Below are 13,377 nucleotides of genomic sequence, written 5' to 3' on the forward strand. Positions count from 1 at the left end.
CCAACTCTCTAATGCCCTCAATTTGACTTCCTCACTGAATGCAGACAACCTATAGCAAGAAAAAGGGGTTCCATGAGGATGTGTGCAGCTGTTCTAGACCCCCTCTCAGTGGCCGTGAGCTCCTGAACACCCATGAGCTTCCTATTCTGACTCTTCAGCAGCCTGCTAGGGGCCTAAAATTCCAAAGTAGCTCTGGTTTCTCAGTGACTTTTTTCTTGAACCCCACTTGGAGTCACTCCTGTTCCATACAACTTACTAGTTAGCACATCGTGGTTGGCAGAATAATGGCCCCCAAAGGACTTGCACATCTTAATCCCTGGAACCTATGAATATGTTACCTTACACGGCAATGGGGAATTAAGGTTGCAGATGGAAACAGGGTTGCTAATCAGTGGACCTTAAAATAAGGACATTATCTGGATTATCCAGTGGGATTAATGTAATCACAAGGATCCTTAAAAGTGGAAGAGGGGGCTTCCCTGGTGGTGCAGTGGTTGAGAGTCTGCCTGCCAATGCAGGGGACGCGGGTTCGAGCCCTGGTCTGGGAGGATCCCACATGCCCCGGAGCAACTGGGTCCGTGAGCCACAATTACTGAGCCTGCGCGTCTGGAGCCTGTGCTCCGCAGCAAGAGAGGCCGCGATAGTGAGAGGCCCACGCACCGCGATGAAGAGTGGCCCCCAGTTGCCACAACTGGAGAAAGCCCTCGCACAGAAATGAAGACCCAACACAGCCATAAATGGATAAATAAATAAATAAATAAAAATTAAAAAAAAAAAAAGTGGAAGAGGGAGGCAGAAGAGTGGAGCTGGAGAACGAGGTTTGATGACAAAAGCTGGGTCTGAGAGATGCTGTGTTGCTGGTTTTGACTGTGGAGGAAGGGAACTGTGAGCCAAGGAATGCAGGCAGCCTCACGAAGCTGAAGAAGTTAAGGAAACAGATTCTCCCCTAGAAGCTCCAGAAAGAAACAGCCCCGTCCAACACGTTGATTTTAGCGCAGTGAGACTTGTGCTGAACTTCTGAACTGCAGAACTGTAAGATAATCAATTTGTGTTGCTTTAAGCCAGTAAATTTGTGGTTATTTGTTAGGGCAGCAATAGACACTAATACATACATTAATGGCTTTCTAACTAGCAAAACCAGAGTAAACTTGTTACTACCTTACAGGAAACAACCAACCTCTCCATTATCTCAGATTTGCTGCTGTTACCTAGCAGCAGATTTAGAATAAACACATTGCTTTTCTGTGTCCTGATTACCACTGTGGCAGGCTTAACTGAGAGCCCTGTCTACCCTGCCAAGGCAAACCATGAGGTAAGACAATTATCTACAAGTTCAGAAGGAAGTAAATTTGCAAACTGAATTGTCCCCCCAGCATGCCTCAATTCTCTGCTTGGCAGGAAAGTCCACACCTCTCCTACTGAAGCTCCCCAGTAGAGATGTAACGCCAGATAAAGAGAATGCTCACATGTTCCCCAATTCCCACACAGGAAAGGAACACTTAGTGTGTGGGGAGGGGCTGGAGGCATATGGATTGTACATTGCAAGGCAGGAAGAGGAGAAGCTGCTATGGTTGATACTTTTGTTCAGTAACATTCAGCAAATACATACTGACTGCTTCCCATGAACTGACCATGACCCTCAGAAAAGTTATCCGCTCTCTACAGAGCCATTCATTCGCTCAGCAAATATTTATTGAGCACAAACACGTGCCAGGGCCGCTGGGCACTAGCATCCGAGTTTTTCAGGTCTACTTTAAAACATGAAGTGTGACTCTCTTCCCAACTGCCAAGCTTCCCAGTTATCAGCCATTCACCAGGATTTGTTATTCTGAAGATTTCTTCAAAATCTCCTGTTCTGAGCCGGCCTGATTCACATAAAAGCCTTGGTAACTGCCCAAATTCACTTGCTCCCCTCTCCGCCACGTGCACCCTCTCTGAACCTCCCTGTGGTTCCCAGCACCACTTGGCTCAAGTGCTGCTGGTTTCAACCTCTCCAGCCTTCTCTTCCAAAAATTCTTTCTGCTCAGTTCTGGAAGTGCTGATCACGAGAATTTTGAAGCTACAAGTTGTCCCTAGTTCCAGTCCAAACTAGGAGCTCTCCCTCAAGCTTTCTGATCTTCTTCCACTCTTACTATCCCTTTTAAGAGCTCACAGACTCCTAAAATTGCAATAACCACCTCCGGTGATCTCATCAAAATTCAATAATGCAGGCTTTCATTAACTCATCCTAAACTCCACCAACAGCCGCCTAGCTGGCCTCCTTCATTCCAGCTCTTCCCACTCTAATACATCCTTTGTACACCTTGCCACACATATCTTCCCAAACACGTTTAAGTGCTCTTTTTTTTTTTTTTTTTTAAGTTTTTACTTGATTTTATTTATTTATTTATTTATTTATTTATTATTTTTGGCTGTGTTGGGTCTTCGGTTCGTGCGAGGGCTTTCTCCAGTTGCGGCAAGCGGGGGCCACTCTTCATCGCGGTGCGGGGACCGCTCTTCATCGCGGTGCGCAGGCCTTTCTCTATCGCGGCCCCTCCCGTCGCAGGGCACAGGCTCCAGACGCGCAGGCTCAGCAATTGTGGCTCACGGGCCCAGCTGCTCCGTGGCATGTGGGATCTTCCCAGACCAGGGCTCGAACCCGTGTCCCCTGCATTAGCAGGCAGATTCTCAACCACTGCGCCACCAGGGAAGCCCCTAAGTGCTCATTTTTAATCAGTCACCGGTCTAGGTGTCAGAGACACAAGCCACGGTAATGTAGAGTGATTAAGGACACTTCTTTAGAGACAGCCAGCTCTGCCACTTCTTAGAAGTTACTTAACCACTCTACATCTTGGTTTCCTCATTTGGAAAATAAGCATAATAAGGGCATGTAAGTTTCAGGGTTATTGAGAGAATTAAAGGAGACAATGCATGGAAAGCACTTGGCAGCATACCTGGCACATGGCAAGCACTCAATACAAGTTAACTTACATAAACAACATGAAAGGGAGCTGGCAGGTTAGCAGCAGAGATGAACATGTAGATTCCACAAGTTAGGGATGGAAGAAGTTATAGCACGTGGTGGTGGTTGTGAGCAAAAAAGACTGAGTGATAAATTCTGATGGTGACGTGGAGCCAGACGTTAAAGATTCAAATGGAATATTCTAGGTGGAGAGGAGGGGAAAAGTTTTCCAGCTAGAATACCTGAGCAAAGGCACAGCAGCAGAGAAAGGAGAGCTTTTGTGTAATAAAGCAATGGCCATCTGAGGCTCTGGGCTGATACTGACAAGACCAGGAGCTCCTTAAAGAGAAGTACATTGACTTGGGACACAAGAGAGTCGTTCATTCACTCAGCAACTGAGCACAGATTTTATACCAGGCACTGTGTAGATGACAAGATTTTCAACCCAGTCCCTGCCCTCATGAAGCTTCTATTTGAAAAGATAATAATCAAGAAATCAAAACAAGAACACTCCAGATAAGTTATACATGCTATTAAGAAAATAAAGCAGAATCATATGAAAGAGATTAACTGTGAGTCGAGGCCAAGAAAAGCCACCCTGAGGAGGGGGCATCTGAGTTGAGTCACGAGAAGGCCCAGGTAGAAGAATGTCCACAGGAATGACAAGAACAACGTTCTTGAGGCGTGAAGGAGCTGGTCATATTGAAGGAACAGAAAGATAGCCAGTGCAGGGGTGAGTGGTGAGAGAGTGGAGGAGAGGTCGTCAGGGAGGGTGGGCAAGGCCCTGGTCACAATGAAGCTTGGTAGGACACAATAAGGAGTTTGGATTTTATTCTAAAGTGTACTGGGAAGCCACTGAAGGGTTTCGAGATAGGATATGACATCTGATTTGTGTTTTTAAAAGCTCTCTCTGGGGGACTTCCCTGATGGCATAGTGGTCAAGAATCTACCTGCCAGTGCAGGGGACATGGGTCCGACCCCTGGTCTGGGAAGCTCCCACATGCCGCAGAGCAACTAAGCCCGTGTGCCACAACTACTGAGCCTGTGCTCTAGAGCCCGCGAACCACAACTACTGAGCCCACGCACCTAGAGCCCGTGCTCCGCAACAAGAGAAGCCACCCCGATGAGAAGCCCGCGCACTGCAAGGAAGAGCAGTCCCTGCTCAGTGCAACTATAGAAAGCCCGCCGGCAGCAATGAAGACCCAACACAACCAAAAATTAATTAATTAATTAATTTAAAAAAAAAAAAAAAAAGCTCTCTCTGGGACTTCCCTGGTGACGCAATGGTTAAGAATCCGCCTGCCCAAAGAATATACAAATCAATTTTCACTGCAAAGTAAAGGAGCTGTTACAGTGGAGGATTACTGGACTGAATGTCAATATTATGACATAGTATGAGTGTGTTTCATGTTTGGTAATTGCAATCATTGTTGCTTTTGTTGTGGTCAAAAAAAAAAAAAACCCAACTCAATGTGACTTGAGGACAAATAGGAAATGTATTAACTCACATATCATTAAACAGTCCAGGGACAAGACTGGTTTCAGATAGAAAAAAAAAAAAAATGATGCTTAGTGATTCTTCAGCATGATACTGGGTTAACCAGAATTTATTTTCTGTATATATGATATGCATATATACGTGTGTGCATGTATATGCATATATCTTTCAAATTAAAAAGAAAAAAAGAAACAGAAGCTCAAAAAAAAAAAAAGAATCCGCCTGCCAATGCAGGGGACACGGGTTCAACCCCTGGTCCGAGAAGAACCCACATGCCGTGAAGCAACTAAGCCCTTGTGCCACAACTAATGAGCCTGCGCTCTAGAGCCCGTGAGCCACAACTACTGAAGCCTGCGTGCTCTAGGGCTTGCATGCTACAACTACTGAGCCCACGTGCTGCAACTACTGAAGCCCGTGCACCTAGAGCCCATGCTCCGCAACAAGAGAAGCCACCGCAATGAGAAGCCCATGCACTGCAACAAAGAATAGCCCTCGCTCGCCGCAAATAGAGAAAGCCTGCACGCAGCAACGAAGACCCAACGCAGCCAAAAAAAAAAAACCAACCTCTCCCTGGCTGCCATGGGGCAAGTGGACTGTAGAAGGAAGAGCAGGAGGAAACTGTTAGGAGCCAGCACAGTAGTCCAAACCAGAGAAAACAGCCTAGACTTAGGATATTTAGATGTGATGCCTGGAATCTCAGTTTACATCAAGTTACACAGTCTGCTCACTTTGCAACGCCCGCTCCCTTCCACACAGCTCAGTTGGCACATAGGAGGCTTAGTTGGTAACTTTCAATCGATTGACTGTGTCTCCCCCAAGTCACCCCCATTTCCTTTCCTCCTTCTACCCTTGTTTCTTTGCCACCCTATATCTCAAGTACCCATTTGCCCATCACCTGACTCAGCCTTTACAAGGTCCTGCTGTTCCCACTCCATTCTTTGCTCTCTCGTCACCCCACTGCCCACAAAAGTTTCATGAACTAGATATAAAAGAGATAATTATTTTCTGTCCTATCCCAGAAGCACTCAGGAATTATCGTTTTCACAGAGCACTAACACAAGCCTGGGGGTTATTATGATCTTGACAATACAACTGGAACACATTCTGCATGTTAAGGACACTGTCTCCTCACATTCGTTCCAGCCTGTTCTCCCCGCTGCAGCCAGAGAAATCTTTCAGGAGGAGAATGTAATCATGATCTCGTTAGCTCTCATTCTCTCTCTGGCTCCTCTCTCTTTCTCTCTCTCTCTCTGTATGTTATGACCCCAGAGTACATCTCACACCATTCCCCTCATTGCTCCCTATGGCTCCATCCACAATGGCCTTCTTTCAGGTCTTCTAACCAGATGTGCCCCCTCTGCTGTTCTTTGTCTCCAAAGCCCTTTGATCTCCCTCTTCCCTCAGTTGACACTTATTCTTTAGATCTTTGCCCAAATTTTCTTCCTTAGCAAAATCTGTGATCTGAGGCCAAAGCTGGAACCATTGTGATATACACTCACAGCACTGCATATCTTCCTTTCTAAGCACGCATCACAGTTTATAAATAATACATTTATTTGTGTGACTGATTAAAATGGTTATTCACACACACACATACACACACACACACAGACACACTCAATGGGATCATCTAGTAGTAAACTATTACCAGGAAGAAGAGGAGTGAGTCAGTGATACGCATTTTGCTACAAACTCAAGTTTTCTCTGCCTCTTTACAGAAACCATCCTGACGTCAACATGGTCCTTGTTTCAAGACCTGTCATCCTTCTGAGAAGGTCCATCATTCTCTTCACAGCCCTCCACTTCAGACTTGACCTCCCTTCAACACCTCTTTCCAGAGCAGTAACCACATCGTCACGTGATGGGCACAGGAAAGGGGGGAGTGAGAATTCAATGAGCTCCCACTCCTATACTGGTTGCCACACAATAAACATCATTTTACAGAGCTCTTTCACAAACAGCGCCTCATTTCGTCCTCAAAATCACCCTGTGAGGTAAGCAAAGCCGATATTATCATTCCCATTTTGCTAGATGGAGAAACTGTGGTTCAAAGAGGCAAGTGACTTACTCAAGGTCACAAAGCCTGTGAGAGGCAGATGTAGGATTTGAACATATAGTCTCTGACCCCTAGTCCAATGCTTTACCTTACATTAGCCACCCCAACAGCTGGCTTATCAGCTACTTAAACCTAGTTTCCTCATTCCTTTAAATAAACACCTGTTCCTGACCCCTTAACACTTCCCCAGCCCATTTCCACTTCCCTATCCAGAACTTGACAGCTGGCTGTGCAACGGGATGGAGGGAGTCATAAAGCTGACCACACTGACAAGGTTTAGGGTTTGGTCTCAGCCTCAAGTCTTTCTAGCTCTTCCTCTGAGCCAGTGAGGAACCAGAAACCCCCAGAAATAAAAACACAAAGAGGAGACATGCCTCACCAGAGCAAGGTCCCTGGCTACCCTTTCTCCCACGTTCCAGGAGGACACGGCAAGGCCAGAAGCCAGCCTCTTTCCCAGCAAGGAGGATCCGAGGAGAACAGAGGTCACCGGCTGCGGGCCGTCAGGGCTCCTCAGCCGGCCACGCAAAGGATGCGGCTCCCCCTTTTGGCCCAAGGTCACCCATTCGCAGCCCGGGCCCGATCCCCGACCGCCCGGAGCGCCCCCTGGTGTCCCGAGCTGGCCTCCCCTCGCCCTCAGGGAGTGGCCTGCGGAGCCCCGACTCGGGGGCAGAGAAAGGAGGGTGGGCAGAGGATGAGGAGGCTGAGCCCCGGGGAGGGGCGGGAGGCGGGGCCCTACCTGATAGCTGAGGACGCCGTCCGGCTCGTTACTCCCGGCCCGCATGGCGGAGCCCAACTAGGTCTCGCCCGCGGGCTCCAGGCCGAACGTCAGCAGTCCACGCACTCTGGTCGGGTTTGAGGAGATCGCCCGAGCGGCGACCCCTACCCTGGAGCCAACAATCAACCATCAACCGCCGCCGCCGCCTCCATAGCCGCCGGCCCGCGAGGCCTCGCCGCAGCCAATCAACGCGCGGCCTGTGCGGCCAATCAGGGCGCGGAGCACCGGAGGACGCTGTCCGGCGGTACCCTGGACTACCAGGAGGAGGAGGAGGGAGCCGGGGGAGCCAACAGCTCTGGGGCCCGGTTGCCATGGAAACCGCCTCCCTCCCTTCAGGGGCCTCTGGGTTTGAAGGTCCTTCCGACTGCTTGCTAGAGATTGAAAATTTCGTGGTTCTATTTGAGGATGCACCTGACCCTTGAAAACGGAGAAAGTGTCGGTTTTGTCTATCGTGATTTTGTTCCTTGGGTGTTGATTTTTAAATTCTGGGGAACCATCCCTTGGGGTTGCAGAAGGAAGGAACTGAGGGTGAGGGGGAAGGGCCTTCTGAAATTACTTGTTAATCCGCGAGCTAGTGGCCAGAGTAAAGAGTATTAACGAGAAGCAGGCAGGCAGTGATCCGATCCCCTCCATGGACTCACTGCAGTTTACGTCTTCTCCCTGGGTCTCAGGTTGGCAGTACAAGCACAGAGTTGAGCTAAAGATGATTGTTGAAATAATTCCACAAAAATGCTTCCAGCTTTTCCGAGAAATGATCTAAGGCAAATTATTTAACAACGGAAGAACTACTGATCTAAGGCAAGGTTAGAAACCCATGAGTAACACATTCAGTTTGATTTGGGTTTAAAAGAAAAGAGAGGCTGGCCATAATCCAGCCAATCCTCTGTCCCCAAGAGGAGGAAAGGGGTTTTTGCTTTATGTCCACTATCAGACTGTAGGTGAGTCCACATTATTAAAGGAAAAAGAACAGTTGGAAATCATCCTCAGCCTCCAAAGAAGTTACACTTGGGGAAAATAGTATGGTTGGTGCATGTTAAAGTTTCAACCCCTGCATACCACTCCTTGTGTTGGCCCTAAAATCTGAAACAAGGTTGTGTTTCAGTGTCCCTGAGGCAGAACCATGTTTCTGGTCTCCGGTTTAAGGCCTTGGTCCTGTTTCTTAGTGTTCATTGCGACAGTCTCTTCCCTAATTCATCACTTCACTAATCCTGTCCCTTGAATCTGGAATTCACCCCCATTTTTGCCCATCGAAATCTTAATCATCCTTCAAAGTTAGACTCAAAGGCTACCTCTTCCAAGAAACCTCAACTCTCCCCAACACACCTAGGAGATGTTATCACTCCCTCCTCTGAATCTTCATAGCACCTCATAACTTTCTTATAGCAGTTACCATGCTGTGGTTAAGTACTTTCATTAAATGTTGACTTTAGCTTACTATAATATTGTAAGTTTTTGAAGGCAAAATTATTTTTCTTATGCCCTTCTGTATACTCCACAGAGCCTCAGAAGAATGCTGGGCACATAGAACATAGCTATAAATGTGTAAGTTATACAAGTTGTATAAATATATATACATAATTTATAAATACATAAGTGAATATATGTGCTTTTAATTCAGTCTAACCAAAAACATATTGAACACCTAAGTACAAGCCCAAATGGCACTGAAGATGCAGAGAAATCTAAAATAAAATACAGGGAGTTCCCTGGTGGCACAGTGGTTGGGAGTCCGCCTGCCAATGCAGGGGACACGGGTTCGAGCCCTGATCTGGGAGGATCCCACATGCCGCGGAGCAACTAGGCCCGTGAGCCACAACTACTGAGCCTGTGCTCTGGAGCCCACGAGCCACAACTACTGAGCCCAAATGCCACAACTACTGAAGCCCACACGCCTAGATCCCATGCTCCGAAGCAAGAGAGGCTACCACATTGAGAGGCCTGCGTGCCGCAGCGAAGAGTGGCCCCTGCTCGTTGCAGCTAGGGAAAGCCCACGCGCATCAGCGAAGACCCAACGCAGCCAAAAATAAATAAATAAAAATTAATTAATTAAAAAATAAAATAAAATACATATCTCCAAAGGGCTTACAGTCTAATCAGGGAAATAGGATATATGTTAATATGATGACAAGACAATAGAACATAAAACAAGAGCCATATGAGTAACATAGACAACAAAGTTTATAAAAATTCAGAAGAGAAAATGATCTTTATGACTTGGGACACTTTAGGAACATGACACAGAGGACATGGGTCTGGGCTAAATCTGAAAACAGTCGAGCCAAGGTAAGGAGAGCAAGCATCTCAATTCTTGGGCAAAGATTTAACAATAGGAATGCACATGACCCATTCAGAGTAGCCACAACTTGGACCAAAGCAGAAAGTTATAGACAAGAGCAGTAGGAAGTAAAAATTGTGGTAAAGAAAAAACTATGGCCAAATTATAGAGAGCCAGCTAATTAGTTCAGACTTTTTTTTTCTCTCATGTGATAGAAAGTAGGACACTGCTGAAAATTTTAAAGAACACTTCCATGCACCAGGCCCAGGGTTTAAATGCACTGTGTCATTTAATATTCCTAACTCTCCATTATTTCTCCATTTCACTGGTAAGAAAACTGAGGCTGAGAAGTTTAGCAGCTTTCTCAAGATTAAGCAGTCATTAAGCTGGGATTTGATCATTTATTAATTCAGAACATATTTACTGAGAATCTATGTATTCAGCATTGAGTGTTAGGGAAACAGCAATAAAACAAACAGGGTCTTGACCTCTTAAGACTTACAATCTAGTGGGGAGACAGCAAACAAATAAAAAAACAAGACAATTACAGGTTATAAGAGCTGCTGTGAAGTAAATTGCAAAGTTATGTGATAGAGTAATGGGCATGGGGGTGGGGAGAGCTACATTAGATGGGGTGGTCCGGGGGGCTTCTCTGAGGAGGTGAGGAGAGTCTCATCTGATGAGATGAGTCAAGGATGAATCTGTCTGATTCTAGAGTTCTTGGCCACAGTGCAACACTGTCCTATATAAATGGTACTATTGCTGAAATCTGCCACTGGGGGCAAGATGGGTTAGAGGGGGAAACGTGAGGCAGGGGGTCATTTATACTGACTCTGGTAACGTAATTCAGGAGGGGCCAAGGATGGCGACCAAAGGGAAGATGTTACCTCCATTCCCCACTCCCTAGAAAGCCAGCTCCCATGGTGCTCTCATGAGAGTGGGCATGAGTGGTCAGGGCAGGGAGAATGAGGAGGTAGAGGATTCCTGGGAACTCTAGTGGGTCTGATTTTCCTCCAGTTCAAATGTAGAAAAAGTCAGAGCCTCTGGCCCTTGACTCAGGGTCAAGAGCCCCATCTTCTGGTCTGTTGTGCAAATTACAAAAGGAACTAGGCTGCCCTGAGGCAGCTGCTATCTGGGGCGCTGCAGATAGGCTCTCCCCTCCCAGGGCTGTTTTGGTCTCTCCTTCCCAAAGGAGGCTAGCTCACTTGGCTCCAGGCTCCAGGTTCTAGGCTCCCAACCACAACTGCTCCCTACACTGCTTGGAAAAGTGCAGATACGCTGCTCTCAGCCTGGCCAGCAAAGAGGCATAGGAGGAGCTGGAAGGAGGATTTTCAGCCAAGGACACCACCTCACACTGATTATTCTTCTAAAGAAAGCAGAAAAAACAGCAAAACAGAACTCAGAAACTTCTGAGGACTGCACAGAATTCTCGGCCTAGAAGGAGTCATAAAATGGACAGGAAAATGCAAAATATGGGTAAAGACAGAGACCACACACACACACACACACACACACACACACACCACAGGGAAGCAAGGAGGCTTGCAGCAACTCTATGAGGTAGGTTCTATCATCCCATTTTACAGATGAGAACACTGAAGACTGAGGCTTAGAGATGTAAGTTGCCCCAGTTCACGCAGCAAGCACAGTTAATAAATGGAGACACTGAGCTCTCAGCTCAGATGTATCTGATTGCAGAGTGCACACGCTTAACCACCTACTGCCTCCCATGGGGCTGCCTGGGCTCTTGTCCTTCCCTAACTTTTGTAGCCTCCCACCCTCTCTTCGTGGCTTCCAAATGTGGCTATCCTTCCAACTTTGTCTCTAGATCCTTCCTTCTCTAATACCAGTGTCCTTAGACTTTGGTGGGGAGAGATTAGGTCTTGAACCTCCGGGGACATGGTAAAATCTGTGGGACTTTCTTTTCAGGTAAGTAAAAAAAGCCCCAAATTTTCCACTAGGCACCTTACCTATATTATTATTATTATTATTTTTAGTTTATGAGGAACAAGAGCCCAGTTTTTTTATTTGCTCATTTCTTGCGTTTGAAGTACTCCTCGATGACATCCTTGGCCTGAGACTCTTTGCCGTAGTCCTTAACCACCACACAACTGCAACGGACCACTTTATAGGGTTTTCCCTCTGTCAGTTTTACAGAGGGCTACCCATTCCCCTAGTTTCTTGTCGTCATCAACCTTAATCAGGTTGATTTGGTGCTCAGTACAAAGGACCTCCACGAACTTGACAAACACAGGCTCATCACAGTTGGATGCAAGCACATAAAGATGGGCTTGGCGCTTGTCTAAGGCTTTAGCAGCCTCGCGAATTCCACGTGCTAGGCCATCGTGGATGAGGGCGGTCTTCAGCACCTCTTGCAAAGCAGTATTAACGTCCATTACACCTCCAGCAGCAATGCCTTCTTCGGCCATGGCGGTGGGTTACAGGTGGAGCCGAATCTTGAATGCACCCGAGCTACCCCCTCCGCGCGAAGCAGGGAAAGAGAGCCTATATTATTTTTAAATATTGGCTGGAAGACATTGAAATTCTCTTATTCAGAGACAAAAAAGGCGAAAACACAAGAAACTCAGAAGGTCTGAGAAAAATGTTCTCACATCATTGCAACCAATTTTTCCATCTAAAGCATCTTAATTTCTCCATCAACTTACCATATTTCTTGCCCTGTTTAAACTGTCAAAAGAGCTGCCAGGGCAGAGGTTCTAGTCTTTACTTACCGTTAGGTAGCTCCCAATTCCCAGCTGCATCTTATACCTGATTTGCTTTCTCCTGCTTCCTCTTACTTATACGTCTACACCCAAGGAAATGTTGGAGGAAAAGATGTCAAGATCCGAGGAAAGACTTAATTAGGGCTCGCTGTGCGGTTGTCTGGGAGCATTTCCTGTGAAGGGAGGGGGGAGCGGGAGAGAGACATTATTCTTTGTCAAGCTGAAAAGGTCATGCAGGTGCATGATATGCCTTCAGCTCTTACCAAGTCACAGCATATCTAAAGAGGCTACGGGATACGATTTTCTTTGTTCACAGCACGCTGCCATCCTGGGACACTACACATCACAGGGAAGAACAATGAAGCTCCACAAAAACTGACTCTTGACTGGGAAAATCACTCTCCCTCCATTTGTCATCATCATCCTAGAAATTGCCTATAATGGGGACTTCCCTGGCGGTCCAGGGGGGAGTGCTTTCACAGCCATGGGCCCAGGTTCAATCCCTGGTGGGGTAACTAAGATCCTGAAAGTCACGCAGCCAAAAAAAGAAGAAAGAATAAAAGAAATTTCCTATACTGTACTCATTTACACCTTGCTCCAGACTAAACTAAGGTTCTGGTAGACGGAACCCAGGTAAACTGGCAGAAAACTATGTTCTGCTTTCTCTGGAATCACAATTGAGATATTTGGACAGAGGCAGAAGGAGAGGACTTATAGAGGGATCAGAACAAAACAGAAAAGCAGGCCTTGAAGAAAAAAACTTTGGGATTTCCAGATCCACATAGGAAGGAAGTCATTCAGGAATTTCGGAGAAACAGGTGTTAACCAAGGACCACTTGCCAAGTCCTTGATATCAGATTTGAACACATTTGTATTCATTAAATACATTTATCTTATCCGTTTCTAACCAAACCTAGCCCTGCTTAGAAATCAAGCCTGTTTACAGTGGTTTCACTCTGTATCTTATCTTCTTGGGGCTAAGACCTCATGAGCTTGTTATGCTAAGTAGGGAAGTTCTTATTTCACTTGTAGCCAGTAGGCCTAGTATATCCTTAAGGTGGCTGCAAATTCAATGCCCCACATCTGTATAATTCCATATGCTCAATGTT

General features: G+C 46.5%; 1 protein-coding gene and 1 pseudogene across 3 annotated transcripts in view; both read right to left on the minus strand.

Moving 5' to 3' along the window:
• SLC4A8 (solute carrier family 4 member 8) overlaps window positions 1-7,418 on the minus strand; it is an 85,210-nt gene extending 77,792 nt beyond the window's left edge. For 2 of the 3 annotated variants that reach the window (XM_007179375.2, XM_007179376.3), the window contains exon 1: window positions 7,232-7,418. In XM_007179375.2, the coding sequence (XP_007179437.2) occupies window positions 7,232-7,276 (45 nt within the window). In that variant the 5' untranslated portion in view covers window positions 7,277-7,418. Of the gene's footprint in view, window positions 1-6,874; window positions 6,954-7,231 lie in introns of those variants that run through there. The other variant, XM_057556905.1, reaches the window with a different exon arrangement.
• Window positions 7,419-11,553: 4,135 nt separating this feature from the next.
• Window positions 11,554-12,012, minus strand: LOC103016797 (40S ribosomal protein S12-like; annotated as a pseudogene).
• Between the last annotated feature and the right edge of the window lie 1,365 nt (window positions 12,013-13,377).

The sequence above is a fragment of the Balaenoptera acutorostrata genome, chromosome 11, assembly GCF_949987535.1.
Source record: "Balaenoptera acutorostrata chromosome 11, mBalAcu1.1, whole genome shotgun sequence".
NCBI classification, from domain to species: Eukaryota; Metazoa; Chordata; class Mammalia; order Artiodactyla; family Balaenopteridae; genus Balaenoptera; species Balaenoptera acutorostrata.